The sequence below is a fragment of the Diachasmimorpha longicaudata genome, chromosome 1 (assembly GCF_034640455.1).
Source record: "Diachasmimorpha longicaudata isolate KC_UGA_2023 chromosome 1, iyDiaLong2, whole genome shotgun sequence".
NCBI classification, from domain to species: Eukaryota; Metazoa; Arthropoda; class Insecta; order Hymenoptera; family Braconidae; genus Diachasmimorpha; species Diachasmimorpha longicaudata.
This window is the reverse complement of record NC_087225.1, coordinates 13,173,308-13,188,067: the sequence shown is the minus strand read 5'-3', so window position 1 is coordinate 13,188,067 and position 14,760 is coordinate 13,173,308. Positions and strand designations below refer to the sequence as shown.

Sequence of the window (14,760 nt, the reverse complement as noted above, 5' to 3'; positions counted from 1 at the left end):
AGATGATGGTTGAAAATAAAATGAAAAGGAATGTTTCGGATGAAGACCAGTTTCTTGGTGGATAATCAGCTCCCGGGGTGAATGGCCCTGGCTCTTCTGGTTTAAAATTCAGTGTAATTCTGTGTTGTCCTTAAAAAAATCTTATATTACACTTTGAATCGGTCGCAATGATCCTAGAGAAAAGCCGAACTGTTCACAATTTTCAATTCAGGTTATTGCTTTCGTGTTTTTACTGGTAATTTATCGGTTCATGGGGACAGGCAGTCGATCAAGATTTTCATAATCGTTACGCCATAGTTATACCTGGGAGAAACGATGATGGAAGAAAAAAAAATGTAAAGCAGGTGCAATGACTCTCACCATTGATGGAAAAAATCTATATACTTTTTTAATTAAATCCTGGAAACAGAAGGGAAATTAAACGTTTCGTAATTAGTGTCTCTAGTAATTTTTCTCCAAAACGGCGTCAAGTTTGAAATAAATATGAGGATTGGAATTTATTTTTTACCCAACAGTGAATTACACGGTATTTTTCATTCCGGAACTTGTTGAAGTTGATGACAAAAAAAAATTTTTAAGGCGACGTATTTCTCGGGAATTTCAAAATGCCGTCAAGTTACCAAATATTGCCTTCACCTTTTAACCAATGAAAAACAAAATCAATCACGGAAAATTGAGGAGAAATTGATTCAAGCTCATAGGATGATCGATAATGTCATGGTGATTAGAAAGTTTCATTCCGATGAATGAAATCTGTTGACCGATTTCTTGTCCCAAAAAAGGACATTTTTTGCTGGTGACACGAAGAACTGCAATTGAAATTCCTTTGAAATACGAGAAAATAAATAGTGGAATCATGAAAAATGATATAAAAGAGAATAATTAAACCGATAAAACGATAAGTGATATTATGAAATAGATGATTATGATTGATGGTAGAAAATTACGATGAATTAAAACTAAAAAGATGGAGAGTCGTGAATAAATAGCGAAAAATAAAAAAATTATCCTGGTTACGCTTCCGGTAGTTGAGCCGATGGTAATTAAAAGCCCAATGATTATCGGCTGTAGCTGTTGATGTTGGACTATAATTGGTGCACTGATGCTTCATACTAGCGACAGTAAACATACGCAGGAGAGCGGATAATTATATTCCCCTTCGGTGCCTCGTGACGTGAATTATTTAACTACCAGCGTCTTCTGTTTCACATTTTTTATTCCTCATTATTCGATATTTATTCAACAAAATATAAATAGGGTATAACTGATGCTGGGAGGAAGTTTTCTCAGCTATTCTTCAGTGATAACAAAATTCCAAGAGATGATTTCTCTATTTGAAGAGAAAATTAATTTTGGAAAAAAATTTATTTACCTTCGGAATATTCACTCTAACTCGTAAAATACAAAGTGAACCCCATTTCCCCATTTCCGTAGATATAAATTTCGAATCGCCATTGGACAATTTATGACAGCCCCCGAGCAACTCGGAAGTCATTTGCTAATATAACACTCGAAAAAAAAAAAAAATCTCAGCAGCTCCAGTAAACTCATAGAATCTTAATCTTTAATGGCTCCGAAATGGGGGAAAAAAAATGTAACAGACTAGAGATAAAACCGAGGTGGAAAAAGAGTCAGGATTTTAATGGGTGGATATGCAGGGCGTGGTGAACTGGTGCTGGTTCTCTTCTCGGCAAGGCCGTTCGTGTTCCGGTTCTCTCTCTTTTCACGATGTCAGATACATTGGCTATACTTGCGTGACCCCCTCGAATACCATTGCACTACAACTTAGTGAAATTTAATTTGCATAGTTTAAAGAGAAAAAAAAATTTCCAATCGATCATTATCATTGTCATTATTAATTGCTATCGATTGAATGATTCATTCGATTAATCCTTTCTAATCTTTGTAATCTGGAGGGGGTATTTTTCACAAGAGAGTGAAATTGCAAAAGTGTTGGATAATATTTTTTGTTCTATTATTTTTTGCTTTTTTCTGCCAGTAAAAATATCAGAATTTCAAAATTTGTCAATTTTTTTTTTTTCTTCACGCTCAGCAAGACTATCGGGAATATTTGAACTCGACATTCAATACTTTCTAGTTCACAAGGAAAAAAAAAAATCTTAAAACACGATCAATAATAATTTACCCCCCTTCAACCTATTTTCATTTATTTATATTTATTCTTATTTGGTGGAGATAATTTTATCTGTTATCCGCACTCTAAAACCTGCGATATACGATTTCGTTGACAGGTTTATTCGAGTATTGCACACATATACACGGATATATTGAAACTAAAGAGAATGATAAATGTATCGAGCCCATATTCCGTGGTTAAATGGAATAGATTTGCCAGGGTCTATTTGCAACATGGACAAGAGAGTCTGTGGGCTGTTTCTCTGGTCACTTTATCCAACTCTTACGTTCAAGAGTCACCCTCAAGCAATCTGACCGGTTTTGAAATCGATGGAATGAAAATTCATCGGGTTACATTTTGCCAGGGGGGGTGGGGAGGGGAGGGGAGGGTGAGAGGAGGGGATATAAGTGGAACATTTTGGTCCAATTTGCCAATTGGTTTAAATCACCGAGAATATTTTTCCCTCATTTCCATCTAGAATTTTTGACGTCTCAGTTGACGGCTCACAGCTACCGTTAATTTTCATCCAGCATTTGCTACTTTTCATCCAGCACGATCTGTCCCATTTGATATGGTAATGAGATAAAAATTATTATTTCACGCTAGACAGGTTGACATTTTTTTTTTCTTTTTTATTTTCGAATTCTTTTACTGTCTCTTTAATGAGAAATTATGTATTTCGTTGGCTTGCACGTCAAGTCACAAAAGAGCGATATTTTTATACGCTTCGATGCCCACATGAATATTATCGTTTTTTTTTTCACTCGCCCATTCGAAGTGGATTTCTTATCTCTGGGATTTTATCTAATTTGTGAAGTTCAATTTGTTTCGATGGAAAAAATGTGGAGATAAAAAAAATGCTGACTGGATTTTTTAAGTAGTCCCTTGAACTGTTTGGAATATTTAATCTGTGGAACCCGACATGACGACCTGTTTTCATCTATTATTATTTGAGACTGAAAATAAAAACAGTGAAATTATCAATAATTTGCACAGGTGAAGATGCTCTCGAGTGCTTGCGTTCATCTTTGATATTTTATCTCATTCGTGAAGCTGAAATTTTAGCTGATAATTTTATTACTTGAGTGGATTTGGACATTTTCAAGAATCTCTTGAATATTTATGGAAATTAAAAAAGAGAAATTTTGAAATCGATTTTTCTAAATCTACAGAAGAGATTGATAAGAATCAGTAGTCATGTGAATATTTCACCTCAGTCTGGCTGCATGATGATTTCGTCGAAGTAAATTTCAGGTGAATTTTCTTATCTTTGGGATTTTATCTGACTCGTAAAGACCAATTTGTTTGGAAGGAGAAATCCGACGATATGAAACTGTTGGAGAGAATTTACGAGTCCACACAACAACCATTTTTTCGTTAATTATGTACTAAAAGAGAAATATAATTGATAGAGATGATCTAGTTGACGATAGTACAGTTTGTTTTGGGTTGCTATTCAAATTTAATTTATTAACTTACATATTCTTTGGGTATAAGGTCATAAAGCCATTGGCACTATTTAAGAATATTTATTTACTAGTAATTGACTTACTCGAAAGTGAGAAGTTATGATTAATATTGAATTTCAAATTTATTGATCAATTAACTTCATTGCAAACTCCTTTTCAACTCATCGATACACTTCTTCATATGAAAATAAACATTTAATTAATTTTATTAATCTAGATACTCTTTGACTTTGAATGACACTGAGATGAATATGAATGGTATGGAAATGGCTGTAAAAGCGTAAGAAAAGGCCATGGAAATGTCAAATGTCGAGATACACAAGAAGCAAACAGCAGAATACAGGGGAATAAATTCCAACCGAGAAAAGAGTTTCTTTCAAGATTAATTTCTAACACCGTAAAATCCCTCACAAACCTGAAATAAATGATGGAGGACCACTCACACAAGACGAATGCAACGTGGGCCAATGATCTCCGAGTGAGGAGCGAACGCACGTGTAAGGTACACTCCGGGTGCCTTGGGATTTTCGGTGAACGTCAGATCGTTAAAACGTTCTCATTTCTTTTTATTTTATTCTTCCATTCGACCCGAATCGAGACCGAGTGAAATTACGCCCGAGGCGGGGGCGGTTCCTTTGCGGCAAATAAAAAATTGTTCGGCGTTTTCTAGAAGAAAAACTCAGGTGAAGAAATAATTCAATGAAATCTAACTCAATGAGAAAAACCAACTCTTATAATTACGATTTCACGAGGTTAAATATTTTTCGTCGTTGAAATTTCATTTCTAGTTGAGAATTTACAACTTGTACTGTAGAAAATTCAATAATTTATTTTTGTCCTAATTAGGGATGAACTTTAAATTCAGCATAAATTTTAATTAAAATATTTTAAATGAGGAAAGATGACGGTTGCGTCATAGAGAGAAGTCAGAATCACTGAAATTCATTTGAAAGACTCTCGTGATATTTTCCTTATTAAAAATTATAGAAAAAAAAACAAATTAATTGATATTTCGCGAACAGCGTTTTTAATTTTCCATTTTGTTCATAATTGAGAATAAGCGTTACGTTTTTTTTTCAAAATAATTGACAATTTGTGGGGAGAAGAACGTGGGAAACGTAGACTTCATGAAAATTGTTGAACTGTCAAGAATTTTCCTTTGTCCAATGATGAACCTGAGAATTCATTTATTTCGTTTCTTCTCCTCCACTCCTGAGAAAACGCCGATGAATTATCACATTAAAACAATAATGATCAATTATAATATGATTTTTCCTATGAAATGCGTAACATATATTTCCGTTTGCGTACCCGGAAAAATCCGCGCTCATATAATATCAAAAGTGATTAAATCTCTACCGTTTGGGGTCATTAGTGCGTTAAATGTCCATCAGAACTATACGAATGAATGATCAAAGTGTGAGTGGCCTTGCGGTGATATGACGACAAGGTTAATTAAATCTTAACGACTGAATTGATGATTTTGCTTCTCGTTGTCCCACACTGTCCACCCATAACACTGACATACTGAAGGAATTAGATAACAGCTCTTATCACTCAACTCTATTCAAAACTAGGCTCACATGCACCAAACATTCATCGAAATAATGTTACGATTGAGATAAAGAAGTCATTGAGTATTAAATGCCCGAAGAACTACACGCGTCTCTGTTTACATTTGGTGGAGTATTTGCCAGTTGGTTTACTACCGCTAGATAATATACTGACCCGGTGACTCACGTGGATGAGTGAAAACCCGGTCCCCTACCACACATTATCATCTGTATCTCAATGGTTGTTGTGTTCTGTACTTTTGCTGTAGTGTTTTGTCGTAGTGTGAAACATTGGTGAATATAAAAACCGGTTTTACCTTCATCGAAAAACCAAATTGCCGATTTATACATCGAACTTGACACACCGACTACCCCGACTTGTTCCCCTGATTTTTCACGGAAATTATTTTATTTTTCATCCCTGGTGATGGTGGATATAGTGTGTCAGTCCTTCAATGTTAAATGGAGCGAGGACATGAACGTCAGTGTTCCCCATGCAATTGGGTCAAGCTGATAGTTTGGGAATATTTTCGTGACAATATTGAACGAAGGGAGATAATCGTCTTGAGTTCAGTCGGGCTTTCAGACTAATTGCGAATTTTTTTTTTTACGAAACACTTGAATATTTTGTGAAATGTGGTGTAATTTTTTTTAACACACCGCCGCACCGTTATTACACTCCCTTGGTTGCTTGAGATATCGATCAAAAAATTTCCTCAAGGATATTCAAGTCCCTTTTACATTTTGGTAGAGATCCTCGTCTAGATTTAATTTCCAAAAAATAAATTTACCGATTGAAAAATGCCAGAAAAAATTTAGCAAATCATCGGTGTTCTTGAAATATAATTGAATAGAAAATGAATGAATTGATAATATCATTTCTCACGTTGAAATTATTACCGATGAACACTGACAGTCACAACGTTCCCAGGCTGATTCTAGGGTACCATAATTTATTTTGTGACAAGAGAAATTTTGACTGGAACAGATTTTCAAAATTTATTTAAATTTCAGTGGTATTACTGCAATAGGTTCAATAGTAATGAGAATGTAAGCTCTCTCCTACAGAAAGAAAACATCATGTTGAATAATTTGCATTTTTTTTTTATACATCACTCTCTCATGAATAGAGATGATTCATGTATCCTTTCGAAGCCTACGCAACTCGCTCCAATATGATATATTCCCTAGCTGTTATCTAGTGCCAGTTTCTGAGAGACATATCTCCGTATCCAAAACTCAATATAATGTCACCGACAATTCTGAGGGAATTGAAGTTTACGGCACGTTGAGGTACTTCAATGGGCATTCATATACCGTAAACTCCCGTTACATTCGCCTAGGGGGGAGGACAATTCAGTGGTGAAAATTCAAGTTATGAAGTCAAGTTGGACCGCTCTTGAACAATAAAATTTAAACAGAATAAATTCGCGAGAAGAATTCTATCAGTTAGGGATACGGATGTTAATGCAATCACCAGGTCAAGGACTGAGATAGCCACTAGTCTGATTTCACCCGAATGACCTACACTCGTAGTAAAATTTTCTGTATCCCCTGATTCATGGGAATCACCAGCAATAATTCGCAAAAAAATTTCGCCGAGACTCAGCCGACTGTTGGCCCACCCTTGGCCGACTGTCGGCCTCACTTGGAATCGGCGATAACCCTTTGTACATACGCGTAGGTAATCTCTGTACAACGTTCTCTCGTTTCAAATAGCCCACCATTAACTATTACCGAATGGTTCATTTGAATGCACGTGACATCGCTCAATTGAATCGTACGGTAACTGTTAACGAATATTTGGTTATTCTAATGTAACAGAGCTATTCGATAACAGTTACCGAACCTCGTTAACACATCACCAAATTTTTACTATCAGTGTCAGGAAGTTGATTGTGTTGAATCTAAAATTCATTGAAATTCACTGATTCCAGTATTATTACATTCCTTTGGCTGTTTTAAAATAATTTTCGCAGACAAAGTTTCTCAACCGTTATTCCGGCATAGATATTTACAATAATTATGTAGAAAGATGCAATTCTCAACTCTCCAATTGTATTCGTGCCTCTTCATTCAGAGTTTATGTATACGAGTCTCGAGAAAAATTATAGAGACTAGAAAGGTGTTGTAATTGAATATCAATCCCATAAAACCAAAATGCTTCATGGACAAACACCTCTGAATGGTGTTGTGCACTTGGTAACACCGGGTTCTTTCCGTTGGTAAAAGCCGGCTCTCTCACGGTATATTTGCCATTTCGAAATCTCCTCTTTCTTGTTGGCGAGTGAGACTTGCTCGATTTATGGACGAGAACGGATCCAGTTGTCACGCTTATCGAATTCGATAAATGTGTATCGAGTTTGTTTCAAGTCATTGGTACAAAATCACCCCTACCTTCTCATCCAGGAAAGCAATGGAGATGAGAAACCATTTGAAAACATTCACAAACGTAATTCACTGGCCTGGTACATTGTGAATATGGGTAGCATTTGTAATCCATGGAGTTGAGTGAGGTACACGTTTTGCGTCTGGCAAGGACGCAATCTGGTACACGGTGAGTGGTCTTGAGTACATGAGAGATCATTGAGATTATACTGTTGTTCACCTCCAGATGAAAGACATCCGGATTCCCCGGGGTTTAATATTACGAGCGGGCATTAATTTCTAATTGGGTAAAATGAGAAAATGAGATATTCATTCTTCGACTAATGTATCCTCATTATTTTTCATTTCTTCTTATGAGTGTCCGTGAATTCCGAATTTTCATGCTTTGCTACATACCATTGAAAACTTTCAACATGACCAATAATTTTTTTTTTTTTGCCTCGTCATATTGATTTCATTGATTACGGTGGAGTTTCATCAGTTAAGCTTTCAACTCGGTAATGAGTGGCGTCTTAGCCAACCTTGGATTCTTTGTAAACAAAAGCCTTTGAATTTCGGTCTGGTTTTCGTAGTTGGACGAGAGCTCTTGCACTTCAACCCTAATTATCCAGAACTAGTCTTTAATCAAAAGTCTTACACAAATTACACGATTTGCCTTTGGTAAGCGGATAGTTACTCCTTTGTTATTCAGAGAAGACATCTCCACCAATGTTGGATTTTCACACGCCCTTGTAGGGGCTTTTGAAACACTAGAAAAGTTCAGAAGATAATGAAAATTAATTGACATTTCATGTGAGCAGATGCTTGAACATCTTTTCTTTTTAATTCAGACATGAGGTTCTGCCATGAAGAACCGAGTGAGCTATAGCTTCATAAATTTTTCAATGCAGCTGACCAACATTCCGTTGCTCAGAGTCAATCTTCGCTGGTTCTTCATTGCCAAATAGACGTTTTGCTCTAATATCAATATTTTTCAGGGCTTTTCAGGGAGGGCTAGAGCCAACCAATCATGACCACCAAAAGATAACCACTTTTTCCTGGGATGTGTGATTGTATGATTAATGAAAATTTACATCACCACCGCCAATAATAAAGCAACGAAAAAATATATTTAGCTCCAATATTGATTAGAAAGATAATCGGAATGTGATTTTCTTTCCTAATCGTTAATATGGTATTAAAAAATCGTTTGTACTCCATTATAGACCAAAGAGTAATGGGAATTTGATGGTTTTCAATAGTCTTTAATGTGATGGAGCAATACTACTGATAGGATACCATTCTGAATCTCATGCTTGCAAGATTCTCTTTTTGTTTACAAACGTCTAGAGTATAAAATGACACTTTATTTACGACAGTCACTTTTAAAGCTACTCGACTGACGAGAATTGAATAGTGTTTTGCATCATTCTGTGATAAAGATGAAATTTTTTCAACTTTATGTGCCTAAAAATCACTCTTTTGTACAGTGCCATAAAAAACTTTTTTTCTACATTCACAAGGAAATGCACTGTTCTGTAATCTCTCCCAAATCGCTGAGAAATGGACTACGAAAAAGCGTGAGAATTTTCTTCAAGTTTATCAGATATTTAAAAAAAATATCTCTCCACAATTTCTCCTGAATTATCATCCAATGATACCTGCTGACTGTGTCAAGCCAATCCATCCTCTTCTGGCCTAGATTCTGAAACTATCTCCGCAACAATTGATTTATCCCTCCCTCCCGCCCACTGAAATCGATCCCACATCCAACGGTGCACAGATGCAACGGACCATCGGTAGTTGATGCAGTCGTGGCCGAGTGGTTAAGGCGTCTGACACTAAATCAAATTTTCTTCGGAAGTACCGATTTAAATTCCTCCCAACTGTATTAAAAACAAATTTCTCTTTCCGAAAAGTAGGGATAAAAATAATTATCACCACGATAATTATGATGAAGCATTGCGGAACGCTAAGTCAAAGCTTCAACTTGAAAATTAATGATAGAGATAAGAAAGTTTTCATTGATCTGTTTGTGTTTGCACAGACAGGGGATAGCGGTTTTAATGAACAACTTATCCGTGGGTAACGGGTTCTTGATTAGATTCCAGTGGAATAGAAAGACTTATCCCCCTCCCCCCCTCCCTCCTCCTCCTCACCCAATCCCTCTTGGATAAGTCGATGGGCAATTTAATCACAAAGAAAAATATTACAGTCTCGACTAATAATTAGGATTAGATGAAAGCTTTGGCTCTGGTTATTTAATCGCAGTGTTTTCATTTGATGGAAAATGCCAATGACAAAGTAGAAGAAGTGATCGAGATTCAGACGGTCCAGGGTGGTGGATATTGCGAACGAATGGATAACTGTACAACGACTAGTTCCGCTATTCACAAAGTGGAGGAGGTTGAACGGAGATGGAGAGCGAAGGAATGGAGATAAAAAATCGACCGAGGGAAAGAGGGAAAACGACTCGACCTGGCCAAGGTGACTACTCGGCCTTGCGTAACGCACTTTGCTCCACCCTCGTCCGTAACACTTCAGCTATTCACATTTTATTTCAGGTACTTTTTTTTTTTACGGGAATTTTACGGGATTTGTTGGAAGGTGGGAGAGCGTTTTAATGCAATTGTTCGTGGTGGTGATGTCAAAATATTGTTATCTTTCAACAATTGGGGTTTTTCCATTGACAATTTTTTCTAGATTTGAAAGTAAATACTATTGAAATTCTTAATGGGTGGAATTTGATTTTCTCAGGTGCTTCGCAAACATTGGAAAGTTGAAACAAAAATTGGAAATGGTATTTTTAATAATAATAGACAAATGAAAATTGAATAGAAAGTCATTAGCGGTTAACATTCAGACTTTCGTTGTGAGAAATTGACAAGTTATGAATTTATTACAAGGGAAATAATTTTGTCAAATTCGTGAAGAATTTGTTGGCGTTTAAAGTGTCTACAGAATTATTTTTCAGTGTAATTTAGAGTAATTTTTGCGATTTATGGAAAATTGTACCGGATTTGCGAGTATGATGGACTAAAATAGTTTACCTCCGGTGAGGTATGTTAAGAAAGGATTAGAGTGAGAGTGCTGAATACGATCGACGTGAAAGGCTCGGAAGAACAGCAAAACCCGCGGCTACGGTGTATCAAAATGGTGAAGTGAGGGTCTGAGGCTATCAATTAATATTTCTTAGATTGGCATAATTAGTCAGCACGCAATCGATTTGCAGATAATAAAATTTTCATTGTAAATTTCATTGTAAGTTTCATTACTGGCTGATTGTGTCCTCATTATGTGCTTCTCAGCAATATTATTTATTTTGACAAAAATTATTCTCAGATTTTCAAGGTAAAAGAAGATATTTAAAAAATTGCAATAATTCTTTCGATAGCAAAGGGACAAATTGATGTCTTATTACTTCCGACTGGGCGATTCATTCAGTTCTGCATTTAATCATTTGGTTAACGACTTCTTTAATATATTCGGAAAAAACCCTAATGGCGTTCCTGGAAAATCTCTCCTTTTGATTGAATGTAAAATGATAGCAGTCACTAGCAGACACATTGGTCAATTTACAAGGTGGCAAGCATCGGAAATAAACGTAGGCGGAATTATCTCGTCTGTTATCTTCGGGCGATGAACTTTTTGCCTCATTATTCCTGCACATGTTTAGTTGAGAATAAAAATTGAGGGGTAAAAAAAAGGAGAGCGGAAATCCGAGGATAAGACATTCTGTGAAATCTGGTTGTACTTGTCTTTCACTTATTCCGATTATTCAAAATGTTTAGAAATGAGAAAATATCACAGTTGATAGACAAAATTGACAGTATAGTGAATAAATTGGAGGAGAGGAAGAGTTTTGTGGCTTAGAGGCAAACTTGGATGTGGAGAAAGTAGCGTTTGGACTCAGCTCGATGCGCCAGTTGGCGATTTAGATGCGGTCTTTTCACGCTAACTTGAACGCGGAAGCCACTTTTATTTTCATCCTTCATCCTTCATCGAGCGCTTTCATCTATCGCTTTCCATTGAAACGAGAAAATTGCAAAATTATCCGGTGATAAAATTCTCAACGCCAGTGAGACTGATTCTGAAATAATTCGCGGAATTTTATGCTGAAATAAATGACGTTGGGTTAAAAATTGGGAAACACGAGTTGAGAATACAATATGACAATAAATTTCAGCCAATTATTGCTTGAACTGTTGTCAATATGCGTAGAGAGTATATATTATTATTCTGTGCTCCGAGATTTTTTTATTTATTTTGGTACAATTACTGGAGCAGGGTGAGGAGGGAGGGCAAATTGTTAAATCATAAAAAGCTGACGAAAATCAATTTACAACTTCTATTTAACTGTTTATTTCATAGCACAATTACAATAGTTTGTTGAATTCTTAATCATCTTGGATTCTTAGTTTTTTTTCTCTTTTGGTTAATAATTTATTCAATATTTGTGGAGCTATTTCGTTAAAAAAATGAATTTTAGTGAAAAAAAAATTTCCGGCATAAGAATAATCTCGTAAGTCATCAACGGAAAGGACTAAAGTTAAAAAATAATTTCGCTCTAGATTTCGCAGCCTGATCTCGTGATTTTCTCATTTTTTACTCATTTATTTCGTTATTTTTAAGGTGGAGGCTCGTTAAAAATTACAGCACGGAGTGTGTTGGCTTTCCCTCCGGGCGAAAGCGCATCGTTTCCGGAATTCTCAGTGAATTTGTTAGGCTGAAAGAATAACCGGAGGACACGTCCAATTAAATTCTCCTTTTCATACACTTTTTTTTAATTCTCCTCGTCTCCTTCTATTTTTTTTTTTCTTCGTGGAGAGGGACGTGAAGGGAAAAAAAGACACTTCACCTTGCTCTTGAGGTTCTGCACGCACCGTTGAGTCCCAAGTGGGGTCATTGCCCTCGTCGAGTATACCGAAAAATCTCCAGTGGTGAATTTTTCATTCCGAGCGTGTTGCATATCGGACGAAGGAACGCATACGCAAGAGAATGAAACAATCAAATAATCGAAACGTGGTGGGAATTATTTCAGATATTTACCGTGGGTGAAGGACCGGATCATTAGTTTTTAATTTTTTAATTACGGGTAACACATGACTCGGTCGGATAAATTTTTCTGAGGAAGATACCAAAGACATTCCTTGAACGTGTTTGTTCTATCTTCAACAATTCAGGTGAAATATTCCCTATAAATTATTCCCGGATTTTCAGAAGTGTCAAATCTGACCAGAACATATTCTCCCAATTTCCTTTTATCTTCCTTCATCTGAATTTCAATATTTTTTTTTTAATTATGATTTTCCCATCAAAATTAGTTTAAAAAATCCTCACCAGCTGTGCAGATCTTATTTCTGAACGTATTCCGGTTTCTGAGATATCCATGAAATGGCTAAAACTATCTCTTCAGTAAAAAGCCACCTTTCCGACTAACATTGAGCGATTAAAGATAGCGAAATGATTTTAAATTCCCAAGAGATTTCAATGCATGACGATAAAAATTCACCTACCGCGACGGAATTTGTTGGGGGCATTAAAAGAAATGTAATTCATGGTAACCAAAGTGAGAGGATATAAAACTCGATTCAGCCTTGATACGACCTAGAAAAATAAGCACTAATAATTTTCACCGCAGGAGGAAGAGTCCCACAGGTTTATCCAAGAAAACTGGTCAGCTTGAATGCCAGCAAAGTAGAGACAGAAATAACGAGTTTTTTTTTTTTCTACTATTTCTACATATTTATAAGTTGGATGGAGTCACTCGGAAACTGTTCCCTACAAATTCACCATCAGCCGCTCAAATATTCCCCATGAAGATGTAAATCATAAATTTTCTCGTTTGTATTTAATCAGGAGAGATGAGAAGAGACTAAGAGTAAATAATTGTGAAGTTTTCCTTCACTTCGTATGACAGAACAAGGAGAACGAAAAACGACAACTGTACTTTCTATGCTGGAGAGTGAGGAATGGCTTTAGCTTTTCGCGAATGTTACACCAAGTTGATACAACACAAACTCCTCATGTCTGTAGACGATCGCGACCTTGTCCGGTCGCTCCTTTAGATCGTGGCTGGAATGCAATACTCGGGCAAAATGGAAGGTAGAAAGTGCGTTGGCAAAGGGGAGATCACGCGACAGAGACCGTGGAAACTATGTCTGAATAGATTATAATTTTATTAGTATTCAATTGTTCAGCCGATAACACCCATCGATCAGGATCATCAATACAATTTTCAACTTCATCATTATTTGTTCCCCGAAGTAGAATTAATCTTCAATAATTTACTCGCACAAATGATTTCTTCTCTCTGAATGTCGACCAACGGAGACGGTCCATTAGATGTTATTGTTTTTTAACGACTAATTTTCTGCGAACGATCATTTCAATGAACCTTTGAGAGAACCAATAATGTCTTGAATATTTCTGAACTTCTAGGAATGAAATTATAATTGGATAAACGTAAAAAAATATTTTCAATCACACTCATGACATAACAAATGCCTCACGATTTTCATAATGGAAGGGCTATGGGATGATTATAATTAACAGATTCGCGCCGAAATTTGAGCTTTCAGGGCTGGAATAATCTGTAAAGTGAATATAATGGATGTGAATCCAGTTATCTTCCCTTTATGTTTAATTATAGAATATTTTTTTCATGTACTTCAGGGGGAGTAATTTATGTGGGTTACTGTAGCGCATAAAAAGGCACGTGAGTAAACCGCTCATAAATAGCAAAAGACTCGGCACACTCGTCTCTCTCACCCCCACTGGTTTTTAATGCAGACGCTTTTTACTCTTGTCAGTGAGGATGAATAGTCTGGCCTGCATCTAGGATAGCTCCTTGCGGGCAGACCGTCATTAACGGTGAAACTCGACTCCAATGATTACGGAGTTATACGGATCGGCATCCGGGTCTCTATACCAACTTCAAAACTTCTCTCTTGTGAATTGTAAAACTTCATCCTTCGTATTGAATAATTTTTTTTTTTGCGGCAATAATTTATTTCAATACATACTGTACTTTCTCTATTTATACAATTTTTTGATGAAGTCATTTTGCATTTAACTAGCAGTTTCCAGCAGTTAGAATTTACAATTGTACATGAAGAGAAATATTCAGTAAAAATTACAGAAATTTTTACGATATTTTTTTTCTTAATTCCGGAAAATACTCAATTTTTTTATTGAACATTTCTCTCCTTGTGGTGATGTATTTATTATTCTT

The 14,760-nt window shown here is 36.1% G+C and overlaps 1 protein-coding gene across 7 annotated transcripts in view; it reads left to right on the top strand.

Moving 5' to 3' along the window:
• LOC135163582 (uncharacterized) overlaps nt 1-14,760 on the top strand; it is a 68,544-nt gene that overhangs the window by 29,592 nt on the left and 24,192 nt on the right. For 3 of the 7 annotated variants that reach the window (XM_064123154.1, XM_064123163.1, XM_064123146.1), the window contains exon 1: nt 5,383-5,453. The exons of 3 other annotated variants lie outside the window; for them this stretch is intronic. In XM_064123154.1, coding sequence (XP_063979224.1) covers nt 5,398-5,453 — 56 coding nt within the window. In that variant the 5' untranslated portion in view covers nt 5,383-5,397. Of the gene's footprint in view, nt 1-5,382; nt 5,454-9,934; nt 10,091-14,760 lie in introns of those variants that run through there. One more of the 7 variants, XM_064123201.1, reaches the window with a different exon arrangement.